Consider the following 22,307-nt stretch of genomic DNA (forward strand, 5'->3'; position numbering starts at 1 on the left):
CAACAAGCGGAAAATAGTGAGCAGCATATCAAAATAAGTGACGTCACGCTATTTAACGCCCACCCCAGTTGAAGTGTGCTGTCAAACTAAAGATAAAACACGTTGAGGATTAAAATATGCATTTAAAATAACCATAGGTTGCCTAAACAAAGGTCCATTAGCTTAATGCTAACATAGCATGGAAAATGACATTGAAATGGTAATAATTAGCATCGATAGCTGCCGTTTTAGAATCCTTTAAGTGAAGAACGCCAATGGTGCAGCAACACTCGTGGACAGACGATATATCAGTGACTGCCTCACTGAGAAGCCAATAGTGGAGCGATACTGTTTATTCAGTTTATCAGTATGTCCATCTTATACTGCCCCCAGGTGGCGGTTGGCGCACACATCAGAGGTATCGCAGGTTTACTGTGAGTTGCAGCAGAAAGCGTGACATTCTCTCGATTTTGACACCTCTTCCTTCATTATTCCTTCACCTCGGCATCTTTCGACCGCACGTGAGAAACTTAATCCGACTTTCCCTTTCTCCTTACCTTTGTGCTTGTCCATTCCGTCTTGTCCCGAGGCGTCCCGCTCCACTCATGCAAGCCGACTCTCCCAAAAGTTTTCGGACAAGAGCGGATGACCCTCTCGCAGCCGCCGTCTCGCCTGGACCACCCGGCTGGCTTCGCTAAGCCCCGGAAAACACACGACTGGGTCGGATGGCGACGGGCCCCGCTCACCGCGTCCTCTCCCGCTCTGCGCAATGTGGTGAGTAGCGCACTTCCCTCGCTCGCTCGCTGCTTACTCCTCCTTCTCCGTGTCTGCAGCATCTACACACACACACACACTAAAACTGCTCGGAAACTCCCCTTTTGTGTTAAAGTCCAAGCGTGTCCCATGAGAAAATAAAGACGAGCCTTGCCTTTGTGCTGGCGCTTACTTGTGTGGAGACAGTTTTAAATCCATCTGGAGGTTAAAAAAAAAAAACAAAAAAGGTTTACGCAGCCATGTTAAAATGCCAAGTTTTTGTGGAAAAAAATGAAATTTAAAAAACTTTCCCCCAACTTTGTTAAAAACAATGAGGTTGCATAAGTGTGCACACCTGCTTAGAACTGGGGATATGACTGCCTTTCACCTTAATCATAATGTTAATTGGTGGGTCATCACACACCTGTCACATTTTAAAGTTTCTCTGATTTACCCCAAATACATTTTCAAATGCTTTACTAGGCTTTTCCTTGCATTTGTTTGATTTTCTAGCAAAAGCCTGAAGGTTTTATTTTTCTCAGTTGTATATATTTACTTCCCATCATTTTTTTTATTGAGTTGTACAGGTTGTAGGCTAAATTAATGGTGGAAATATTTTGAAATTATTTATCTTGGTCTAATATTCCTAACGGGCTCAAAAAATTTTTGGGATCCACCGCATGTATTTTCAATAGATTTGATTTGAAATTTGCTCACTAGCACGAGAATGCAGTTTTCCGAATTAACTAAAATAAAATTCTCAAAAGCTAAGTAAGCATTCCTGGATCCTTGCGCATTGTTATTGTAAAAAAATATTGAATTACCTGAATATTAATCATATTAAAAACTTATGTAGAAACTGAATCTGCATATATAAGAATCCCCTTTTTAAAAAAAAAAACTTATCAATTACATCTAGCTGTTATTTGTATTGTTTTTCTATTTAGCATTTTATTTCCATCATTAAAACATGAATGTCATGGTAAACATTGGAATTTTATTTAATACTATTTCAATAATCCCGCGACCCTCGTGAAGATAAGCAATGAAGAAAATGGATGGATGGATGGATGGATGGATACACCAATTTTTTTTTTTATTACATATTAGAATTCACATTATTATTTCACTTACATGTGCAGATTTCGAACCACAAAACAAAAAGAGATTAACGTCGTGTTCTTTAAATCCGGGCATATTCCTTTTTAAGATGTCCAAGACAGCCTCGGCGTCATGATACTGACTACTGGCACCATCGTCACGTGCATTGTGATGGATTTCTTTTGGATGGAAATCTTTTATCCACGAGCTTTGAACAGAACAGAAAATAATTAACCAACACCGGCTGACATCACAGCACCTGACACTTCCCCCTTTCCTCCTCCACGTAACTTAAATCCCCACCACAGGCCCCGGAACGCGCGAGGTGTGGTGGGAGGCTCGGATCTCTTTTCGACCGAGCTCGTCGTGCGTTTTCATCCATCTTCTGGGCTTCGTTGTGTTCCTGCACATTCCTGTCATTCCTCCACCCGCTCGCTGCGCTCCCACGGACTCCGCCGAGGTCCGCAACTTTGTTCTTTGCACACGTACAAAACACGGCAGCATGTTTGAATATGCTCCACTGAGGAGATTTTTTTTGTCCCCCTACATTTGAAGTACTTGGAAGTTTTGTTTGTACAATATAGAAGCGCAAGCTATGGATGAATATGCAATTGAGTGTACGCCAGCGCTTTCCAGCGGTGCCACTGTCATGTGTGATAGAAATGGCAAAATATATTTTAAATATATGCAGTCAACTGGATTTACCATGTTGAGTTGTACACTGAGGGCACGGTGGATCAGCTGGTAAAGCGTTGGCCTCACAGTTCTGAGGACCCAGGTTCGATCCCGGCCCCTCCTGTGTGGAGTTTTCATGTTCTCCCAGTGCCTGGGTGGGTTTCCTCCCACATCCCAAAAACACGCAACATTAATTGGACCCTAGGTGTGATTGTGAGTGAGGCTGTCGTCTGTCTCCATGTGCCTTGTGATTGGCTGGCGACCAGTTCAGGGTGTGCCCCGCCTCCTGCCCAGTGACAGCTGGGATGGGCTCCAGCACTCCCCGCGACCCTCGTGAGGATAAGCGGCAAAGAAAATGGATGGATGAAGTTTTACAATGGAAAAGTGTTGATGGTATTCAAATACCGATTGGTATGTTTTATAATTTTATCACATTTTACCTCTCCAACTTCATATTTCATTTCAAGACAAGAGACCAATTTTTTGTCTCCAAACAAACAAAAATAAAATGTTCCCCTTTCTCAGAACGAGTGCATGTAGCTCGTGGCAAGCGATTCCTTCCCTGCCGCCTGGTAAGATGACGACGACGATGATGATGATGAAGTCTCAGCGTGAGCTACAAGTGGAGGGTGGTCTTGGCCTTTCTCCCCCCCCCCCACCCCCACCACGCCCCTCCCCGCCCTCTGTCCACAGCAGACAAAGTGTCTTGTTAATAATCCTGCGAGGGGAATTCCTGGAGTGCAGCAGACCTTTGGAGGAGCTCGGGCTGCCCTGGGTGGCGTCGAGTCTGAAAAGTTGTATTTTTTTTTTTTTTAGAATACAGTCGGTGATTTACACTCACTGCTGTTTGTCTATGTAGGAGCGCGGGGGGTGGGTGGGGGTAGTTGTAACATTTTGTGTGAAAAGGTGCGTCACTTTGTGCCTTTTTTTCCGCTCGCGATTGTAACATCAAGAGCATTCCTCTCCAGTGAAGCACAGTTCAAAGGTCAGTGAACGGACGCCAAATTAGCACCAAAACCTCGTCGATTGGTGGGCCTCAGCCAAGCTGGTACATTGAAAAGAAAAGCCCCCACCCCGCACCCGCATTCCCACCTCCCCAGCTTTTCATTTCGGCATTTTCATTGAATGCGGTGCCTCCGCTGACTGTTCCGTCTGGGAATTTCCAAAGAAAACCCAACGGAGTGTCTCTTTCGGCCGCCTCCCTGTTGTTTGGGGAACGTCGAGAGCGAGAAAACACACAAACACCTTGCAAAGATGAGAAGAGCAACGGCGCAATAATATTGGTTTTGCTTTGCCGTTAACCCTGCTGGAAAATAGCGGGGGGGGGGCTTCAGTGTGAGAAAATGTTGGCTACGCCTCGTGATGCTCTTAGGATGACAGATGTTTTGTTTTAAATGAGTCATAAACTTCTTGGATGATGGCTGGGATAATAAAGACCGTTCATCCATTTTTCTGGGCCGCTTTTGTCTTAATTTTGGAAAAAAGGGAGGAAGCCAGAGTACCGGCAGAGAACCCACGCAAGCACAGAGGGAAACATACACAGCCCCACACAGCAAAGATGGACCTGGGATTCTTTTGTCAGAAGATAAAAAAATGTAAAATAATTAGAATTAACTGGTGGCACGGTGGATCCCATCTGGTAAAGCGTTGGCCTCACAGTTCTGAGGACCTGGGTTCAATCCCGGCCCCGCCTGTGTGGAGTTTGCATGTTCTCTCCTTTTGCCTGTGTGGGTTTTCTCCAACATCCCAAAAACATGCAACATTAATTGGACACTCTGAATTGCCCCAAGGTGTGATTGTGAGTGCGGCTGTTTGTCTCTATGTGCCCTGCGATTGGCTGGCAACCAGTTCAGGGTGTACCCCCCCCCCTCCTGCCCGCTGACAGCTAGGATAGGCTCCGGCACTCCCCGTGACCCTTGTGAGGATAAGTGGCTAAGAAAATGGATGGATGGATGGATGGATGTAATTAACTGCAGCAACAATCGGAAATTATTGTATTGATTTAATGACCAATTTCATGAAGTGTATTTGGTGTTTTTAACTCAGATTTTTTTTTGTTTTACTTAATTGGAAATAGACTAAAAATGTACCAAATGTACATTAGAGTATAATCTATCCATCCATTATCAGAGGTGCTTATCCTCACAAGGGTCATGGAAGTGCTGGAGCCTTTCCAAGCTATCTTCAAGCAGGAGGCGGGGCCAGCCAGTCACTGATAGAAAAGTAACAACCATTTGCATAATTTAATTACTGCGTTATAAATTGTGGTGCTATGAAAATAAATTTGAGTTGAAATATTGTATGAATTTTTCCATGAAATGAGGTATAGATTTTACTTCACTACTTATTCAATGGCCAGTCTTTCATTTTTGTTTAAAATGGCTTTTGTGATCTGTATTGTATTGAGAAATAGAGTAAAATTATAAAGTAAAACGTTGTTTTTGTTTCATCTTTTATTTATCCGGGTGTACAATTTGAGAAAGGATTCTCATTTATTTTTCATTTCATTTCATTTCGACCTGGCTATAGACAGCAAAGTGAAACAAGGCTAAAGAAAGCTAATTAAAATGTATTATGTTTTGCGGCAAGGTCTTGTAAAAAAAACTGTTTAACACTGCCATCTTTTGGTGAGAATATAGTAGACAATTCCGTTTTAATCGATAGAGTACGTGTGCTCGTTTTCAGTCCTTTTCGCTGCTTGTCGTTCGTTTCAGGTCCGCACCAAATATAAAAATATACAACTATCCAATCAAGGCAATAAAAGTTCACATTTGTACAAAGATGTGTTTCCCCAGTTTTTGTTGACCTAGAAAGACATTTTTTTGGAAAAAAAAAAAAAAAAAAGACGCGCAATCCCTTTAAATGGGAGTCGTTGTCCATTGCGCATGCGCACTCGGTGCTGCGTTTTGCCAACCTGAGCTGTCTGGAGACGCGTTTGCTGCCAATTTTTTTTCCGTCAGTTTATAAAACAACAACGCTGCTTGTTTTTGCCCCCACCCCGCAGGTCACTCGCTCATTCAGGAATACAATGAATCACCGAGGAAGCCGAGTGGACGTTCGAAGAGGCTAACCAGCGGCAGGAATCGGAGCGAGTGGGCTCAAACACAACCGCTCGAAGTGCTCCCCTCGCCCCGCTTTCAGTCGGCGAGAGTACAGCCTCCTCCTCCCCGGAGCTCCGACATCCATGCAGGCGATCGCAGCCCTCTCGCTGGTGCCGGGGCGGGTGTTGCTGTTGGTGGTGGTGGGGGGAGCGCTTCGAGGCTTTGTTCTCCGGCGGACGGCATCCGACGGCTTGTGGAAGACCTCGCGGCGTGCCACGGCTCCCCCCGTGGGCTGTCTTGGGGCTTGTTGACGCGTTAAAACATGGCTGCTATCTGAAACGGAGAGAAAGGCAAAAGATAGCGAGCGTCCGCGAATCAATGCCGGGACACTGCGGATGAGCTAAACAGGCTAACAGATGAGGCTAACTTAGCTCGAAAAGCCCCTTTTCCATCCATGTTTGACTCTTTTTGGTCGCTTTTTCACCGACAAGACGTTAAAGTGAAGCATTGAAGGGAATTCACATTTCACTCGACTCATTTATCCCCCCCCCCCCCCCGTCCACCAGCTTTGTATGCAGTCCGGATTTGAAAATGCAGAACTTTTAGTCTTACTTGAAGCACTGTCCGACAGCTCCTGCTTCTCGGTTTTGTTCGGGTCAATCGCCGGAATGGATCCGGCCGGGAGATGCCTGGTGGCCGTGTGGGTTCTGCTCCACTTGGTCGCGTTCTCCGGCGCCACGCCGCCCAAAGGCTGTGACAAATCGTGTCTGTCCGGGAAATGCCTCAACGGGTCCTGCGTGTGCGAGCCAGGATGGGTGGGAGACCAGTGTCAACATTGCCAGGGCAGGTTCAGGTAAGTTCACCTTAATGACGTCACAAAAACAAACGACAATGGCATTTTATCTTGAGAAAGTGGCCCTTTAAACACAACCCAAACATAAAGAATTGTAAATACATAATATGCTAAAATAATGGTCGAGGGTTTTTTTTTAATCGTCTTTGGGATGCCATCATGTGAATTTTACAGATATTTTACCACGGAAAACAGAACAATTATACTGTCAAAATTATCTTTCGGAAATATGGCGAAATTGGCCAACAGGAAGTAATGGAGGCTCCTGACATGAGTTGGGTTTGTCATCGGACATTCCCCCGAGATGCTGCAAGCTTGGGGCCGTTTATTTATTTTATCACAATTTAAAGAATTCCAATACACGTTGTTTTAAGTAAGAACTCTTTTGTTTTTCGGAAACCCCAAATGACCGTGGCTCCGGTGGTCACGGTGGATTTTTTTTTTTTGTTTTTTTTTATGACAACACCACAAGGGACGGGTTGGTGATGAGATGTCCAAGTAGCCTTCGGTGTATAATTTGTCAACCTTTATTAAAGTGATCTCGCCACAACACCCCCCAATAATTATACAAAAGCGTAACACAGCACAAGTTGTCTTTTGGTGTGATCCCTGCAGGGGTTGCCGGTTTTTAGACTTTTTAATTGCTGCAGCTTCTTGAATGGGATGTTTAATGGCAGAACGCTATCTCTAATAGTCATTTAACTACTGGAGTTGTGCATTATATGGCGCCAGAGGAGATAACAGCGTCTGAGACAGAGTGTACTGTGCATTTGCAAAGCTTATTTTCTACATTTTGTTATCTTACATCCCTTTTTTTTTTTTCCCCCCTTCCAAATTCTAAACACGACTTTCCACCCTCCCCAGGTTGACCGAGCCCTCGGGATTCCTGACGGACGGTCCGATCAACTACAAATACAAAACGAAATGCACTTGGCTTATCGAGGGCTAGTAAGTATTGCGTTGACTGACGTTCAAAAGTCGAGCCGCACGGTGTTCTGTTATGAAGCGCCCTCTTTTTTAATTGGCCGTGACTCAGAGAGACGGAGCGGTGACGTCGGCGAGCCGGCACATCCGCGGCAACCGCGGGCATTGTGAGGACAAGGGTGTTGCTGTCAAGAACACTGACCGCAGTTGCTCTTCATTCAGTTTTCTGCCGCTTTATCTTGGTCTAGCATTTGGTTGCATTACGTTGAGATTTACAAGTAGCATTCTGTAAATAAACATTTGAAAAATAAAATATCCCCTCTGCATTTTTTTTTTTCCAGCCCCAATGCCGTGCTTCGCTTGCGCTTCAACCATTTTGCCACGGAATGCAGCTGGGACCACATGTACATTTATGATGGGGACTCCGTATACGCTCCCCTGGTTGCCGTTTTCAGGTGAGGCCCCCAAAATAAACAAACAAATAAATAAATAAATAAATAAATAAATAGATAAAGGCTGTAAAAAAATGTGAAAGCACTTAAAGCAACAGATATTTCAATAAAATGGTGGCGCAGCACATACAGACAGACAATATAACACTATCCAGAGGCATATATTCTTTATCCACAGCAAATAAATGTAACACACGCTACAGTAGTGACTTGTAGTTGTGTGTACTTTATATAAAAATCTACCTAAGGTTATGTTTTTGCCTCTGTTCACAGTGGCCTCATTGTCCCGGAGGTGCGAGGGAACGAGACCGTCCCCGAGGTGGAGACGACGTCGGGCTACGCGTTGCTTCACTTTTTCAGCGACGCTGCCTACAACCTGACAGGATTCGAAATATTCTACTCGTGAGTGCTCGACTCTTCCGTCCTAGCCAACGACGGCAGGCTAGCCTCACACTGTCCAATCTTTGGACCTGATCGGTGTGGATTGATAAAATACTCAAGAGTGTTTTCGTTCTGCATCTGGTCACATGTCGGCGAAAAGTGGATAAGGTCACGCAGAAAGGCAAATTATTATTATTGGATATGGTAAATGTTTATGTCGACGATGGTGTGTTTGTGTCCAGGATCAATTCCTGTCCAAACAACTGCTCGGGCCACGGGAAGTGCACGCCGGGCAACTCGGCCGCCAGCCGCGTGTACTGCGAGTGCGACAAGTACTGGAAAGGGGAGGCCTGCGACATACCGTACTGCCGCAACAACTGCGGCAGCCCCGACCACGGCTACTGCGACCTCACCGGCGAGAAGCTGTGTGTCTGCAACGACAGCTGGCAAGGTGAGAATTTTCCGCGGATTCGCAGAATTCTGAGTTTGTTTTTTTTTCAGCTGAAAATTTCATTTTTGTGAAATGAATGTGTAAATCCGATGAGAATTTTTTTTTTTTTTTGGGGGGGGGGGTGTGATCAAGACCGCCGCCAGCATCTACCAGCAACGCCCGTCGTGAAATTAGTCACAGCTGTGATAGCAGAAAACGGCATTGCTATCTGTTTGCGTTTGGTGTTTATTAATAATGACGTGTGTGTATATAGATAGATATTACTTGTGTACTTATTTCTGAAGTATAACTTGTAAGTGCAGTAGCCTGTTTGATATAAACTCACTCAGTCAGTCAGTCAACATTTTTACATCTGAAGTTTGTCAAAATTATTTTGGTTGTTAGGACTCATATTTTAAGATTTCAGAATGTTACGATTGCCCCGTATTTACGCTGTTAGAAGTAACCAGACGTCACCATTTAACTGTGTTTTATTAAACAAAAATGTTCACCAAAGGTAGACATTTTCAGTGTTTTTCCAAAATTGGTCATTCTCATCCCTGCAGTGAGGATTGCTAGTTTGAGGTTTTACTCCATTGCAGGATTTAACATCGGATGAATCTTACAAAATAAAATGAAATAACTATAATCCCAATTAGAATTTGTGCGTCTTGAAGGCTGATGTTTTAACGGCATATTACAGTCATTTCCTTCTTGCATTCTTGCGTAATTACAATGTTGTCACTCCACCCACGTCATCGGTGGGTGTGTCAAAAGTCATCCTGGAAAGCCTTTTTGAAGCCAGTCGTGAGCCGTCGCCTTGTCATGCCGATGACCTTGTGACTGAATTAACCCTCCCAGGCCCGGACTGCTCCCTAACCGTGCCGTCCACCGAGTCGTTCTGGGTGTTGCCCAGCGTCAAGCCCTTCGGCACATCGCTGGGTCGAGCCTCCCACAGGGCCGTGGTGCAAGATAAGGTCATGTGGGTGGTGGGCGGCTATACCTTCAATGTCACCTCCTTCCAGATGATACTTAAGTAAGCAACACTCAGCAGACACCTTATTAGGTACACCAAAGAGACCCAATGCAAAAATGACGCCCTTACAAAGACGGTAATCTATAGAGCTCGTGCACCGACGTCATATGCATATTCTGTAGGGGAGAGGTTTACCGAAGTTTAATGTGTGGCCGCAACACGCTTCCGTGTATGTTGGAGACGATGCCATCTTTTTAACGCATTGCTCTCAAATGAGCCAACTTGGCGTGATAAATACTTCTTGGTAATTTGAGATTGAGAAGACTAATTCTTACCTGAAATGAAGTGACCGCTACACAGTCGTGTGTATTTGGTCTGGCACCATCCATCACGTTTAATCTTAACTTTTCTGGTCTTTTCAGCTGGTATACCATAGAATGATCTCTTTGAATATCTGTCTCCTCTGTTGTAACAACCAACAGGACAACAAGTCTCGGGCATTGATTGTGAATATTCTGCTCCGGTTCAACTGTCGAGCAGCTCTTTTTGACCGTCAATATGGCGCCGTGAAAACGGTGACGTCACGTGCGCGACCTCTATAGTTTTGACACTTTCAGAGGGTTTTAACTTTTTTTTTTTTTTTACTTGTTTAAGCATAGCAACAAGACCAGGTTCATAATAATTCCATGATTATTGTGGGGAAAAAAATTTCAACCAGAGTCAAAGATTTTGTTGTTGGAATATTCTGATACTTGTATCCTTTCTCTTTTTGTGTCCTGGGTGACGTAGCTTAATGCGCTATTTCTTCGCAGCTACAACATGGAGAGCGGCATTTGGAACACGGTGCCCATCAACAGCGGCCCCTTGCCCAGATACAGCCACTCGCTCGCCTCCTACCAGGTAACACTTGACCAATTCTAGCGAGCCGAAGGGTAGCGTCACCTTGTACGTCTCCTGCGCTCAGGACGACATCTACATGTACGGCGGGAAGCTGGAGGCCGGCTGGGGGAACGTGACGGACGAGCTGTGGGCGTTCAACATTCCCGCTCGCACGTGGCAGCGGCGGAACCCCGTGGCGGGCCCGGCCGCTCAGGCGCAGATGTACGCGGTGGAGGGCCACACGGCGCACTGCGTCGTCCTAGACGGCGGCGAGGTGGTCATGCTCGTCATTTTCGGCTACTCGCCCATGTACAGCTACATCAGCAACATTCAGGAGTACAATCTGAGTGAGTCTTAGCGGTGAAATTATAGTCTACTACTTGTAAATTTTGTTGAAGAAAGAACAATTTTTTCCCAACAGTATTGTTATGCTTGTTCTCATAGTAAAGTAATAAATTGGTGTCAAGGATCGATGTTCAAGTCAGACATATTGATGTAGTGAGAACTCATTGTTGATATTTACAGACATATCTCTATATGCATCTTCCAGGGAGCAACAGTTGGATGGTACCGGAGACGAAAGGAGCGGTCCCACAGGGTGGTTACGGCCACACCAGCACGTATGACCGAGCTAGCGGCAGCGTTTACGTCCACGGCGGGTACAAGGCGCTGCCTGCTAACAAGTTCGGCCTGGTGGACGACCTCTATCGCTACGACGTCAACGCACGGACGTGGTACGTTTGTTTAGGGGTGATAGCGATTGATTTATTTCCGGGGTCTAAGTAGGGCTCCTCAATTAAACGATTTTATCTGTGAATTTGAGTTATTGCTCAGGATTATTCATTGATTCGACACGGCTGCGAACTGAGCGGAGATGGTTTCCATTAGCAGTCTTTGTTGCCAAATTAACAACTTTTCCGTCCCCTCTTTTTCCAACAAATGACCCGCAGCTTTAAGTTCACTCAGAACCACAACACGAGCAGAAAGAATGTTGTTTTTTTTTTTTCCACATTGTTTTCCAAATGTCAAGAAAGCAGCCATGTTGCTTATCCCTAAATTCACCCTGTTAAAAGGATCTCATACTTGATGAATTTACAGGCATTTTTAAATGTAGCGTTTCGAACATTTCGGCACGTTGTAGGTTCATCCTGCGAGAGAGCGGCTTCCCCCGCTACCTGCACTCCACCGTGCTCCTCAGCGGCACCCTGCTGGTCTTCGGCGGCAACACGCACAATGACACGTCGCTAAGCAACGGCGCCAAGTGCTTCTCGGCTGACTTCCTGGCGTATGACATCGGTACGATCCGTCGTTCTGGGGAATACAAAAGACCGCAAATGAAAGAGACAGGATCATCATGTTTGCTTGCTATATTCAGTTAATGTTTTATTTTCCCTCCCTCGTTGCTTGTGTTCTTATTTTCTGAAGCATCAACATTCATCACAATTTTCCTGAAAATAACAGATGACTCATGATTACAGTACATTCATGAGCCCAATCTTCCCTCAAATGTTGTTTCTTCTCAGCTTGCGACGAATGGAGGGTCCTGCCGAAGCCCGACCTGCACAGGGACGTCAATCGCTTCGGACACTCTGCGGCGGTCAGCAACGGGTGAGTCGCAGCCTACAAGTGTACGGATGCCAGAGGGACGCTTCCCATTTTAACAGCTTTCGCCCATCAGGTCCATGTTTGTGTTCGGCGGCTTCTCCGGCGTCCTGCTCAACGATGTGCTCGTGTACCGGCCGCCCAGCTGCAAGGCCTTCTCCACGGAGGAAGGCTGCGCCAAGGCCGGTCCGGGGGTGCGGTGCATCTGGAGCAGAGGCCACTGCCTCCCATGGGAAGCCAGTATGCTCACAGGGAGCCTCACGCGTGCTCCTTTTTGCCCTCCAAAACCAGGTAGGAGGGACTAACCCCGCATTTGAATAGTGAAAATATGCCAGTTGTATTTTTTTCATAATTGCCACAGTATCCAAATTACCGTATGCAGCTTTCTTTGGCGTCAACCCCACCTTCCTTCCCAGTTGACAGTCTCCTGGAATTTAAGTTTAATAATTCAACCTCACCCCTGTTCTTATTCTCTTTTATTCAGCTGTGGTGGACGAGCGATGCTACCGCTTCTCTGACTGCGGCAGCTGCACCGCCAACACCAAGGGGTGCCAGTGGTGCGACGACAAGAAGTGCATCTCAGTCGGCAGCAACTGCACTGTTGTGAGTAGACCAACAGGGGTCGCCAGAGCGCCGTCTTGCCTCGTGGACATACCCATCACGCCTCGTTTTCCACTTCTTTAGACCTTAACGTCACGTGTGTGTACTTTTCTCACCTTAGAACGTGAGGAACTTCACCGCGTGCCCCGTGCGCAACGAGCAGGTGTGCAGCAAGATGGCCAACTGCAAGAGCTGCTCGCTGAATGTCAACTGTCAGTGGGACCACAACCAGTCCGAGTGCCACGCTCTGCCGGGTCTGTCTTTGGTCAAAAGTTTTCGGAGTGTGAACCAGTGTCACTATTCCGGCGAAGTGGAATGTTTAAAGTTGATAGTTAGCACTCATCTTAATTCAGGACTTTTGTGATATTCTGCTTAATGTCGTTTTTAGTAAAAAAAGTAAGTTTCTTTCGGCTTGTCCCTTTCGGGGTCGCCACAGCGTGTCATCTCAGATGAACGCACATATGTTTGGCACAATTTTTACGCCGGATGCCCTTCCTGACGCAACCCTAATAGTGGCTTTGGATATTTAAGCAACTACAGATGGAGGAAGGCCTTTATTTGTACAAATGCCTTTTTTTTTTTTTAACTTCCTAAAGTGAAATTGGAATTGTAACCGATTGTATTTTTTTTTTTGAGAGAGAAACAAGAACCATAACATTGCATAGTTATCATTTGACAGTACTATTCATCATTTTAAGGACGTCATTTCTGCGCAACATATGAGGAATAATAACACTGCACGAGAACACCGCAATTGAATTACCGTTCACATGCTGTTTCGATTAGCAATTGCGTTCAAATGGGCTCAGCGGTTAACTGTAACGTACGTGTGTGTGAACAATAATTTCTTGAGACTGAGATAACTACAGTTTTTCTTTTCATGCTGATGTGAAGTGGATGACTCAACCGGTGATTAATTGGGACATGGTGTCTATTAGAGATGACAGTATTTGAGAAAATATAGTATCCAGAGATTTGAATTTCTTTCTCAATGCAGGATCCCACAGAGTTGTATATTTTTTTTTTTTTTTTTTTGGAGGGGGGGTGTTCCCTTAGTTGTCATTTGTTTTGTGGCGCCTCTGACCACAAAGTACAAACTGTAAATCACGTGTGTATGTGATACATTCCCAGGCAGACTGGGGAAAAAAAAAGTGTCTGTTTAGCAGTTTTGTGTTCTTTTATCCTACACAAAGAAAGAAAGACGCTAACAGTTGTCATCACTTGGCAGCCCAGCAATGCAACGAGGGCTGGAGTCAGGTGGGTGAGGCCTGCCTGCGGATCAACTCCAGCCGCGAGAGCTACGACAACGCCCAGCACTACTGCAAGAATCTCCACGGCAACATTGCCTCGCTCACCACCGCCAAGCAGGTGGATTTTGTTCTGGACGAGCTGAAGAAGCTGCAGCAGCAGGACAAGGTAGACAGAAACCTTTTTAGATTTGCATTCCGCTTAATTTACTTGAGTTGTTTTTATCACTTTTGAATTTGTGACTGACTGTGATGATTGTTTTTTTTTTTACATTTTTTATTTTAATCAGGTTGTCTTCATGCTGCACCCAACAGCAGATTTTGTTGACTGTTATTCTATTACCAGCAACAAGTTCCCTTACATCCCATTTATCAAAACCCTATTCATTCTTTCGCTCTACTTCTTCTCTTTTTTTGTACAATTAGCTCTTGATGGATAAATCCTGTGTGATAGTCAAATCGCACACCTTCTAATAATGTCCAAATGCAAACTGCCCATATAAACAAGCCAGTTACTGTGTGTAAATGTAAATAGATTATTATACAATAGTACCTTGAGATGCCATTGATGAGATTTATCTCATCTAGAATGGATTAATGGCATTTCAGTTCATTTAAATGGAGGGGGGGGTTAAAAAATTACTTCAGATATGAGTGTTTTCAGTTACGATTGACTGTGAAGCAAAAACTTGTATTTTCAGGCGCCACTGAATAAGAACTCACACTTGCTATTTTTCCACAGCATGGCTCAACTTGGAGTCTCTCGTAGGGTTTTCCCACTTTAAAATTAAACTGCAAATTCCAAGGTCATTTGAACACCTCAGTCAGAACAAGCGCCTCCTGCATTTCCCAACTCGCCTCTGTGGCTGTGGGCAACTGTAAGCTGTAAGAGGGAAAAAAAAAAGTTTCTAAAAGGTGATTGAGGGCAGCCTTGAAAATAGGCCATTGCGGCAAAGTGGAGATTCCGGAATGTAATGCTGGAGGGTAAAGTACCATATCGACAATAATATAACTACGTGATGGTGATTGACTACACTAAAATGGTTTTGTCGGGACTGACCAGGAGCTGGAAATCATAATACCTGCCACTGCAAAAAGCTCAGTAGCTGAGGAGATACTGTGCAGTGGAATAAACGTCATATGTCACTAAGATTAAGTGTACGTTTTCCTTGACAAATTTGTGTTCTCCATTTGCAGCATGCCCAATCTGTATTAACAATTAAATGAAGACGGTATTCCAGGATAATTACTCCTAAAGCCGATTTTGTCCTTGGGGAAGAGTTCTACCCGCGCAAACAACTCCCCAATTCTCTTGATGAATGCTCCTCCCTCTCATCTCCCTCTCCTGATTTCGACTTGGTTATGCTTGTTGCAAGTCCTCAGGATGTTGTTTGTTGTCATTCCGCAATCCTGACATTCCCCCCCTTTTACATTTGAAACTCGAGCCCTGAAGGCAAGTGGAGAAATCATCTGTGAAATTATTTCCTCTGCCCTTTTATTAAATGGCATTCTCAGAACCCCGAATAAAATGCGATGTGTTTATAAACGGTGCAACAGAGCAGGACAGTCGCGGCCGTTTATCCGCTGCATAAAATCACGGCGGTCTGAGGCTTTGGCGTGTTAAATCTCTTGTGTGCCCCCAGCGTTTGTCGCCGTGGGTGGGCCTGAGGAAGATCAACGTGTCGTACTGGGGCTGGGAGGACATGTCGCCTTTCACCAACAGCAGCCTGCGTTGGCTGCCCGGCGAGCCCAGCGACTCGGGTTTCTGCGCCTACCTGGAGGAGCCGCAGGTGTCGGGCCTCAGGGCCAACCCGTGCACCGCCACCGCGCACGGCCTCATCTGCGAAAAAGCCACGGGTGAGTGAGCCATGGACTCCATGGGTATATTTCGTTTCTCTCAATTGCAACACGAATTGACTCTGAATGCTTTGTGACCCCGAAATGATTCTCACGCCACCAAAATATCGAGGATCCTAATTTGCTTAAATGCCACAGAGGAGCAAGGAGGCCTCACGGAGGAGCTAGAATCGAGGAACCACCGACGTTTCCTCTGTGGTAGTCGATTTGCTCCCCGCAGATGACATATCAAGATGGCCGTATGCCAGCTGCATCATAAACAGAACACTGTTTCACACATTAAGTACCGTAGCACATTATTTTAATGTTTTTGAAAATGTTGATTCATTTATCTAATGAATTGGATTAACGTGTTAATTTCCATCCCTTTATTCAAAAGTGACTATTTCAAGTTGACAGGGAAGAAAAGCCACAAACGTAAATTGCAACTTAATTGTTGTTTTGGTCTGTAACAAGCCAGAAAAAAGGGCAAAAATATTTATTGTTTTCCACAGTAAAAGTAGATGTTTACAAATGTCATATTTGGATTGAACAGATAATCACTAGGCTGTCATGGAGGACTCTGGAAATATGGGAATATTGACTGCTACGGGGCTGAAATTCTTAAGAATAGGACTTGCGAGATTATAATCAATTCGTCGTTGATCAGCTGTTGCTTATCTAATTCACGTTTTGCCAAATCTCTGTTTTAGTTGGGCATTATTTAATTGTGAAATAACTTTTCATGACACTGGTTTACGGTTACTACGCAATGAAAGTCTGTAATTAGGCCGTAATGTGTTCAAAGCATTTAACTTGCATAAAAATTCTGATGGTTCTGCACTTTTTGAATTCCATGTATATATATGTTATATAGAAACTGCTGTTTTAGTTCATTTGTTGGTCCTTATACTGCCTCAGTTAATTATTTTCAGTTTGTTTGAAATTTTTTGACTACTGCATGTTGTAAGCAGCATAACAATGCACTGTACACATACAAATCACTACAAGCATGCACTGAACGCTCAAATTTGCCTCTGCTCTTACCGTTAACGTGCAAACAGTTTCAAAACATTGTTGTGTTTGAGATCAATATAATTCCCCTTGAAGCATAAAGTGAAAATGTTATGTTTGCAATAATTCAACCGCTGATTAATTAGTCTTTAATTGGCGTGTCCATGAAATGGCAACGTCGAGGAATATTGATCCTTCCTCGACGTCTTGACGGGATCTGTGGTGGACTGAGACGAAATGTACGTAAACAGAGGATGTTGCAAAGGAAGAAATGAATTATACCCAGGAAATGTGAGGAAATGCTTCAGAATTAGTTCAGGAATCAAACGCCCCGCTGTCTTTGTTCCACACAGGAAACCCCAATCAGAGCTCCCGCCCCCCCTGCAGGAAGCCGTGTTCGCTCCACACCACCTGTGCCAACTGCACCAGCCAGGCCATGGAGTGCATGTGGTGCAGCAGCGTGCAGCGCTGCGTGGACTCCGCTGCCTATGTCATCTCCTTCCCCTACGGCCAGTGTCTGGAGTGGCAGACGGGAGACTGCCTAGGTGAGGAAAAAAATGGAAATGACAGTAAGAATGCAACACTTTCAAACAAATCTAACGACAGACGTTAAGCAATTTTCTGACAAGTTTACTTTCGAACTCAATATTACTTTTCTTTTGCATTATGTGCCGAGATTTAAGTCTTGTGCTTTTAAAAGCGGTCTCGGTGCTGCCGTCGTACTTCTCGGGTAGAAAGGATTTTTTTTGTTTTTTATGACTTGTCATCTAATTTATGGACTGGCTCCAAGCATCAGATTTAGTTGCTTGCTGGAATTGATTTACCTGTCAAAATCCATGTCGAAGTTGTTTTTGTTTCCTATTGATTCAGGCATGCTTTTGTGTGTGTGTGTGTGTGTGTTTGGCGAAACAACAAAACAAGAAAGTCCTCATCCATTTTGCTCTCAGAACGCCTCCTTCCCGCGCCGTCTGCCACTTAACCCCCCCAACCCCACCCCCAACCAGCCCGCTCCTTACTTTGGACTGATTGCTGCTGCGTTGTCATGACTACATATCCATTAGCAGACCAGCAGGAGATTTGTTTGACATAAATGGCGGTAAAAAAAAAAAAACCACTCTTTGCGTCTTTAAGATGGCAGCAACATCCTCTGCCCAGAAGTGCCTCGTCTGGCGGGCAAAGTGGCAAAGCCGCGGCCCGTCGAACAATTTAGCGGCCGATAAAGTTGGATCGAAGCCCTTTTATAGCTCAGGGTGAGGGTGCTACTTCATGCTCGAGCCTCATTCTTTTCCTTTTTCTCATCGTCCACGTCGTCTCTTTAAAACCGTAAGACTTATCCTTGTATCTGCTCTCACATCTGTTGTTCTGACAGCTTAACAGATAACGCGTTAATGCCCCCTGCGTAAAGCACTTTAAAGCACCTTAATCTGTGAAAGGCTGAGAAATCCTACACAATCAAAATCCTCTCCGACGCTGTCATTGCAGCGTGAATTCACAATGGTTGTGTCAAGGTGACCCTGAAAATGAAAAGTACATCATGCCCGCCCGCCAAGACATGGCTAGATTTCACTAAACATTTTAGAATGGAGTCAAAAAAAATAAAAGTTTCACCTTCAAATCTCCTTTCCCTTCTTTTTGTCCCCTTCAGCCCAGAACTGCTCTGGTCTGCGGACGTGCAGCCAGTGTCTGGAGCAGCCCGAGTGCGGCTGGTGCGGCGACCCCAGCAGTACGGGGAAGGGGCTGTGCACCGAGGGCTCATACAGGGGGCCCATGAAGAGGCCCGCCAAGCAGGGCCAGTCCCAAGACATGACCCTGGAGCCTGGCATCTGCCCTAAAGACAAAGGCTATGAGTGGACCTTCATTCACTGCCCCGGTGAGAGAGCCACTTCCTGTTCGGTTTTGCGTATTGACTCTCACGTCTCGCGTTTAAAAAGCTGCTCTTTATTCAGGTGTTTTGTTACAGCGCACACGGGGAACCGATCCCTCCCTGCGGACGCTCAACCATATGCCCATATAGTCATGTAAACTAATCTGATGAGAAATTCACTGCAGTTTGTAATGTGAGACCATAAGCAGTGTTTTGTTTTTGACTTGGTTAAAAAGTGTCAACAATTTTAAGTTTTGTAATTTTTTTTTTTTTTTTTACAACAGATAAAAGTCAAAAGTCAGACAAATATACTGTGTATATATAAATAACAATTGGAGTGAAAATGTTTACAATTGCCACAAATACAGCTAATTTCACGAGTGCGTAAATGAATCATGAATATGAAAATATGCAATTACCTCTGACCCCAGTTTGTACTTATACCCCCCCCCCCACACACACAGCGTGCCAATGTAACGGCCACAGCACGTGCGTGAACGGCAGCGTGTGCGAACAATGCCGCAACCTGACCACTGGTCCTCACTGCCAGACCTGCATGGCCGGCTTCCATGGCGACCCCACCAATGGGGGCAAATGCCAAGGTGAGTCCTGCGTCCCTTGTCAAAAGTCTCACTCGAGGTTTAACATCAAACAAATGAATGAATGCCATCGTACTCTTTGTCAGACGGGTTCTTTCTTTCAAAGCAAACATCTGCAGCATTCATTTCCGGGCGTGGCATATCACATCCAACAGATGGCACTATTGGGCATCAGTTAGACGGATGAATCGTTTGTCTTGGCACAATAAATGCACGTTGCTTTTGGGTAAATGTTCTAAACAAGCAGAGGGTGTTTTCTTTCAGTCGTTGAAACACAATTTTCATCAAAACACAAGCAAATATCAAGGCTCATCATGCTTGGCAGACATTTTAAGCAAGCAGCAATATGGATTAGAGCGTCAACATTTTCTGTTCCTTCAGCTTTTGGTTACATTTGTTTTCATTTACTCAATGCAGAGAGTACTAGTTTAATAAAAGTGATGCGGGGTATTTTCAAGTTCATTCTCGGGTTATTATTGACATGTTCTGCTCACACATTCGCATCGTTTCCTCTACTAAACACCTCTGTGAATGTTTGCTTTACAGATGCCAGATTTTTATGCAGCACAAATATTTTAATTTTTAGGGTTTTTTGGCCCCCACCTCTGACGTCATTCTCCAATAACAACATTATAAACAAATGTTAGCTTAAAAAACGTTTTCTTCTTGACAAGTTGGACTCTGTTGTGAATGATCCACTTGACGCATATTTAGATTTCCACCCCAACCGTCTCTATCAAATCTCACTCATCCTTCTTTTCTGTATTTTTATTTTTCATCAAATTCTTAAAATTCAGACACCTAACGCCATACTCCGTGAACCATAATGGTGCAAAACATCAGCTTTACAGATGCCACATTTCCCCTGCAGGCGGCGTGCGCCCTGGTTCAAAACATTAAATGTGACACGTGGTGATCTGTCATGGTAAAACTAATTCCAGCTGCCCACTGGTACCATCTGTATTTTTGTCTATTTGAAGTGCAGTGTTTTTTTCTTTTTTTTCTTTTTTCCAGGTGACAACGTACATAATTGATTAATATACATACATATCGTATGCATTCATTATCTAAAAGTTTTGCCGGGAGTTGATGAGAAGCGCCCGCACACGCACACACAGCCGAGAGTATTTTGGTGTGAGATAGCATCTGTTCATGCATAGGCAAATTGCTGCAAACAGGTGCTCATCAATAAGGGAAATATTCTTGTTCGATCAAAGCTCGTGGAGGAATTGCATCAAGCCACCCTTTTCCACATCCTCGAGTTCATTATCCGAAAGTGCTGCGGATCCCCTCGTCAATTTAAGGTTTCAAATTGTGCAATTAATAGCAATTAGTCAGGCTCCTTGTTCAGTGTGACACCTGCGTTGTCATGTTCCACCTCCCCGCCACTTACCAGCTCCAAAGCGGCGTTGTCGTCTGAAATATTCATACATGCTATCTCGCAGTGAGGAAGGGAAAACGGGCAAAGATTTGTTTTCAGAGCAGAGAGAGGCTGTGCCCGCTGACCGCCACCGTAATTTACCTCCTCCTTGTTTTAAAGCGTAGCGAAACACGCTTAATGGGCTCCCCACCCGCGAAACTCGAAAGGACGCTGCAGCACTCAAGCAGCTGTCGAATCGTCTTTTCACACGTTCAACAATGCGGCGGTGTTTACTGTCAACACGCGCACATACACGCCGCAGTCTACTCGCCAGGGAAGCTATTTTTAGAAAGTGTCTGACCTTTGACCGGCCCACACACACTTTCATGTTTTGCTCATAGTTGGATTATTGTATTTCTATTGTAATTGTAAAAATGGGTGTATTTATTTATCTTTTTGTCTGCTAAAGATCAGTACATTGACTCAAAAACTGGAAGCAAGAGGAGACAATTATCTTTAACAGAGTTTAGAAGAGTTGTGGGAAATGCAAGCTCTGTCGACCTCTCAGGACGTCCTCATCTCATGATAATGATGCTCCTCATCTGATAATTTAACCGGGCGTGAATGTTATGACCCTCCCCTCACCTTCCACAGTAGTTTATTGCATTCAAGAAAACGAGTGCTGTATTTGCGCACACCGCCCCTCCCGCCCCCACCTTTTGTTGTTGTTGTTGTTGTTGTTGTATTTCTCTCATCGACTCTTTTCCATATTTTCACCATCTGTCCCCATCCAGCCTGTAAGTGCAATGGCCACGCGAGTATGTGCCAAGTGCAAACTGGCAAGTGCTTCTGCACCACCAAGGGCATCAAAGGGGACCAATGCCAGCTGTGAGTACTCCACGTGCACTCACACACTCACACGCGCATGCACTCTGGCAGTCCTGAACATCAATCAGCATTTGGCAGCATAGCACGAGACTGCGATCAAAAGCGAGATCCACTTTCCCCGTTGACTTAAGAAGTTGAGGGACGTGCAAACAGGAGTTCACAACATTCAGACATTATCCTACCCATTTCTAAAAAAAAAAAAATAAATAAAATAAATAAATAAATAAATTTCCCAGTCAGAGAAACATTCATCTCTAGTGATTAATTATGCCATTTCCTTTTTTTTCCCTCCCAACTGTAACAATTAAAAATGAAAGTTGGCAATTTTCAAACCCGTTTGGCTGCTCCTTTTAATGAAATCAGACGGCGTGATGAATGGGCCAACATGAAAACATCATAAATGGAGGGCTCTGGCGACGAGTTCACGTTTTTAACCCCGACTTTCATACAATCTGTGGTTGTGTGTCTCTGTAACTGTCTGCCAACGGTTCAATGAGTCATTATTGCTGTCAAGGAGAAGTCAGAAGGACACTACAGATAAGCGTATACACATTAGGTGGAAATTAATGGGATTTGGATTACATTAAGGCCCACTGACTTTCACTCACCTTTTTCTCCTAATTGTGTAATCAAAGTTGAAAGCTACAAGAGCGCCACTCGTATTAGAAGTATAACCTCTGAGGCACATTTGCATCTAATTGTGACTCGTGACGTTTTATTTTTTTTTAAATGGGGCAGTCATAAGTGGCAATTGTCTGGCTTTGTAGATCAGCCGCCCTCCCTAACACGCACCTTAAAAATTGGATTCTTGCTCTCTCTTCCGCCCCTTACTCCTGGAAGTGAGAAAACTCTT

At 44.6% G+C, this 22,307-nt stretch overlaps 2 protein-coding genes across 2 annotated transcripts in view; one reads left to right on the forward strand and one right to left on the reverse strand.

Annotated features, from left to right (window-relative positions):
• afap1l2 (actin filament associated protein 1-like 2) overlaps positions 1-809 on the reverse strand; it is a 31,232-nt gene extending 30,423 nt beyond the window's left edge. The window contains exon 1 of the mRNA XM_061810870.1: positions 537-809. Coding sequence (XP_061666854.1) covers positions 537-552 — 16 coding nt within the window. The 5' untranslated portion in view covers positions 553-809. The remainder of the gene's footprint in view (positions 1-536) is intronic.
• A 5,070-nt stretch (positions 810-5,879) lies between these two features.
• Positions 5,880-22,307, forward strand: part of atrnl1b (attractin-like 1b) — a 43,868-nt gene continuing 27,440 nt past the window's right edge. Inside the window, exons 1-20 of the mRNA XM_061810869.1 lie at positions 5,880-6,402; positions 7,267-7,350; positions 7,668-7,781; positions 8,052-8,180; positions 8,402-8,610; positions 9,451-9,625; positions 10,378-10,465; positions 10,530-10,791; positions 10,995-11,178; positions 11,586-11,740; positions 11,968-12,052; positions 12,123-12,337; positions 12,531-12,649; positions 12,768-12,900; positions 13,875-14,062; positions 15,537-15,750; positions 17,097-17,288; positions 18,389-18,613; positions 19,072-19,209; positions 21,361-21,454. Coding sequence (XP_061666853.1) covers positions 6,122-6,402; positions 7,267-7,350; positions 7,668-7,781; positions 8,052-8,180; positions 8,402-8,610; positions 9,451-9,625; positions 10,378-10,465; positions 10,530-10,791; positions 10,995-11,178; positions 11,586-11,740; positions 11,968-12,052; positions 12,123-12,337; positions 12,531-12,649; positions 12,768-12,900; positions 13,875-14,062; positions 15,537-15,750; positions 17,097-17,288; positions 18,389-18,613; positions 19,072-19,209; positions 21,361-21,454 — 3,284 coding nt within the window. The 5' untranslated portion in view covers positions 5,880-6,121. The remainder of the gene's footprint in view (positions 6,403-7,266; positions 7,351-7,667; positions 7,782-8,051; positions 8,181-8,401; positions 8,611-9,450; positions 9,626-10,377; positions 10,466-10,529; positions 10,792-10,994; positions 11,179-11,585; positions 11,741-11,967; positions 12,053-12,122; positions 12,338-12,530; positions 12,650-12,767; positions 12,901-13,874; positions 14,063-15,536; positions 15,751-17,096; positions 17,289-18,388; positions 18,614-19,071; positions 19,210-21,360; positions 21,455-22,307) is intronic.

Source organism: Syngnathoides biaculeatus, chromosome 22 (assembly GCF_019802595.1).
Source record: "Syngnathoides biaculeatus isolate LvHL_M chromosome 22, ASM1980259v1, whole genome shotgun sequence".
In the NCBI taxonomy this organism is placed as follows: domain Eukaryota; kingdom Metazoa; phylum Chordata; class Actinopteri; order Syngnathiformes; family Syngnathidae; genus Syngnathoides; species Syngnathoides biaculeatus.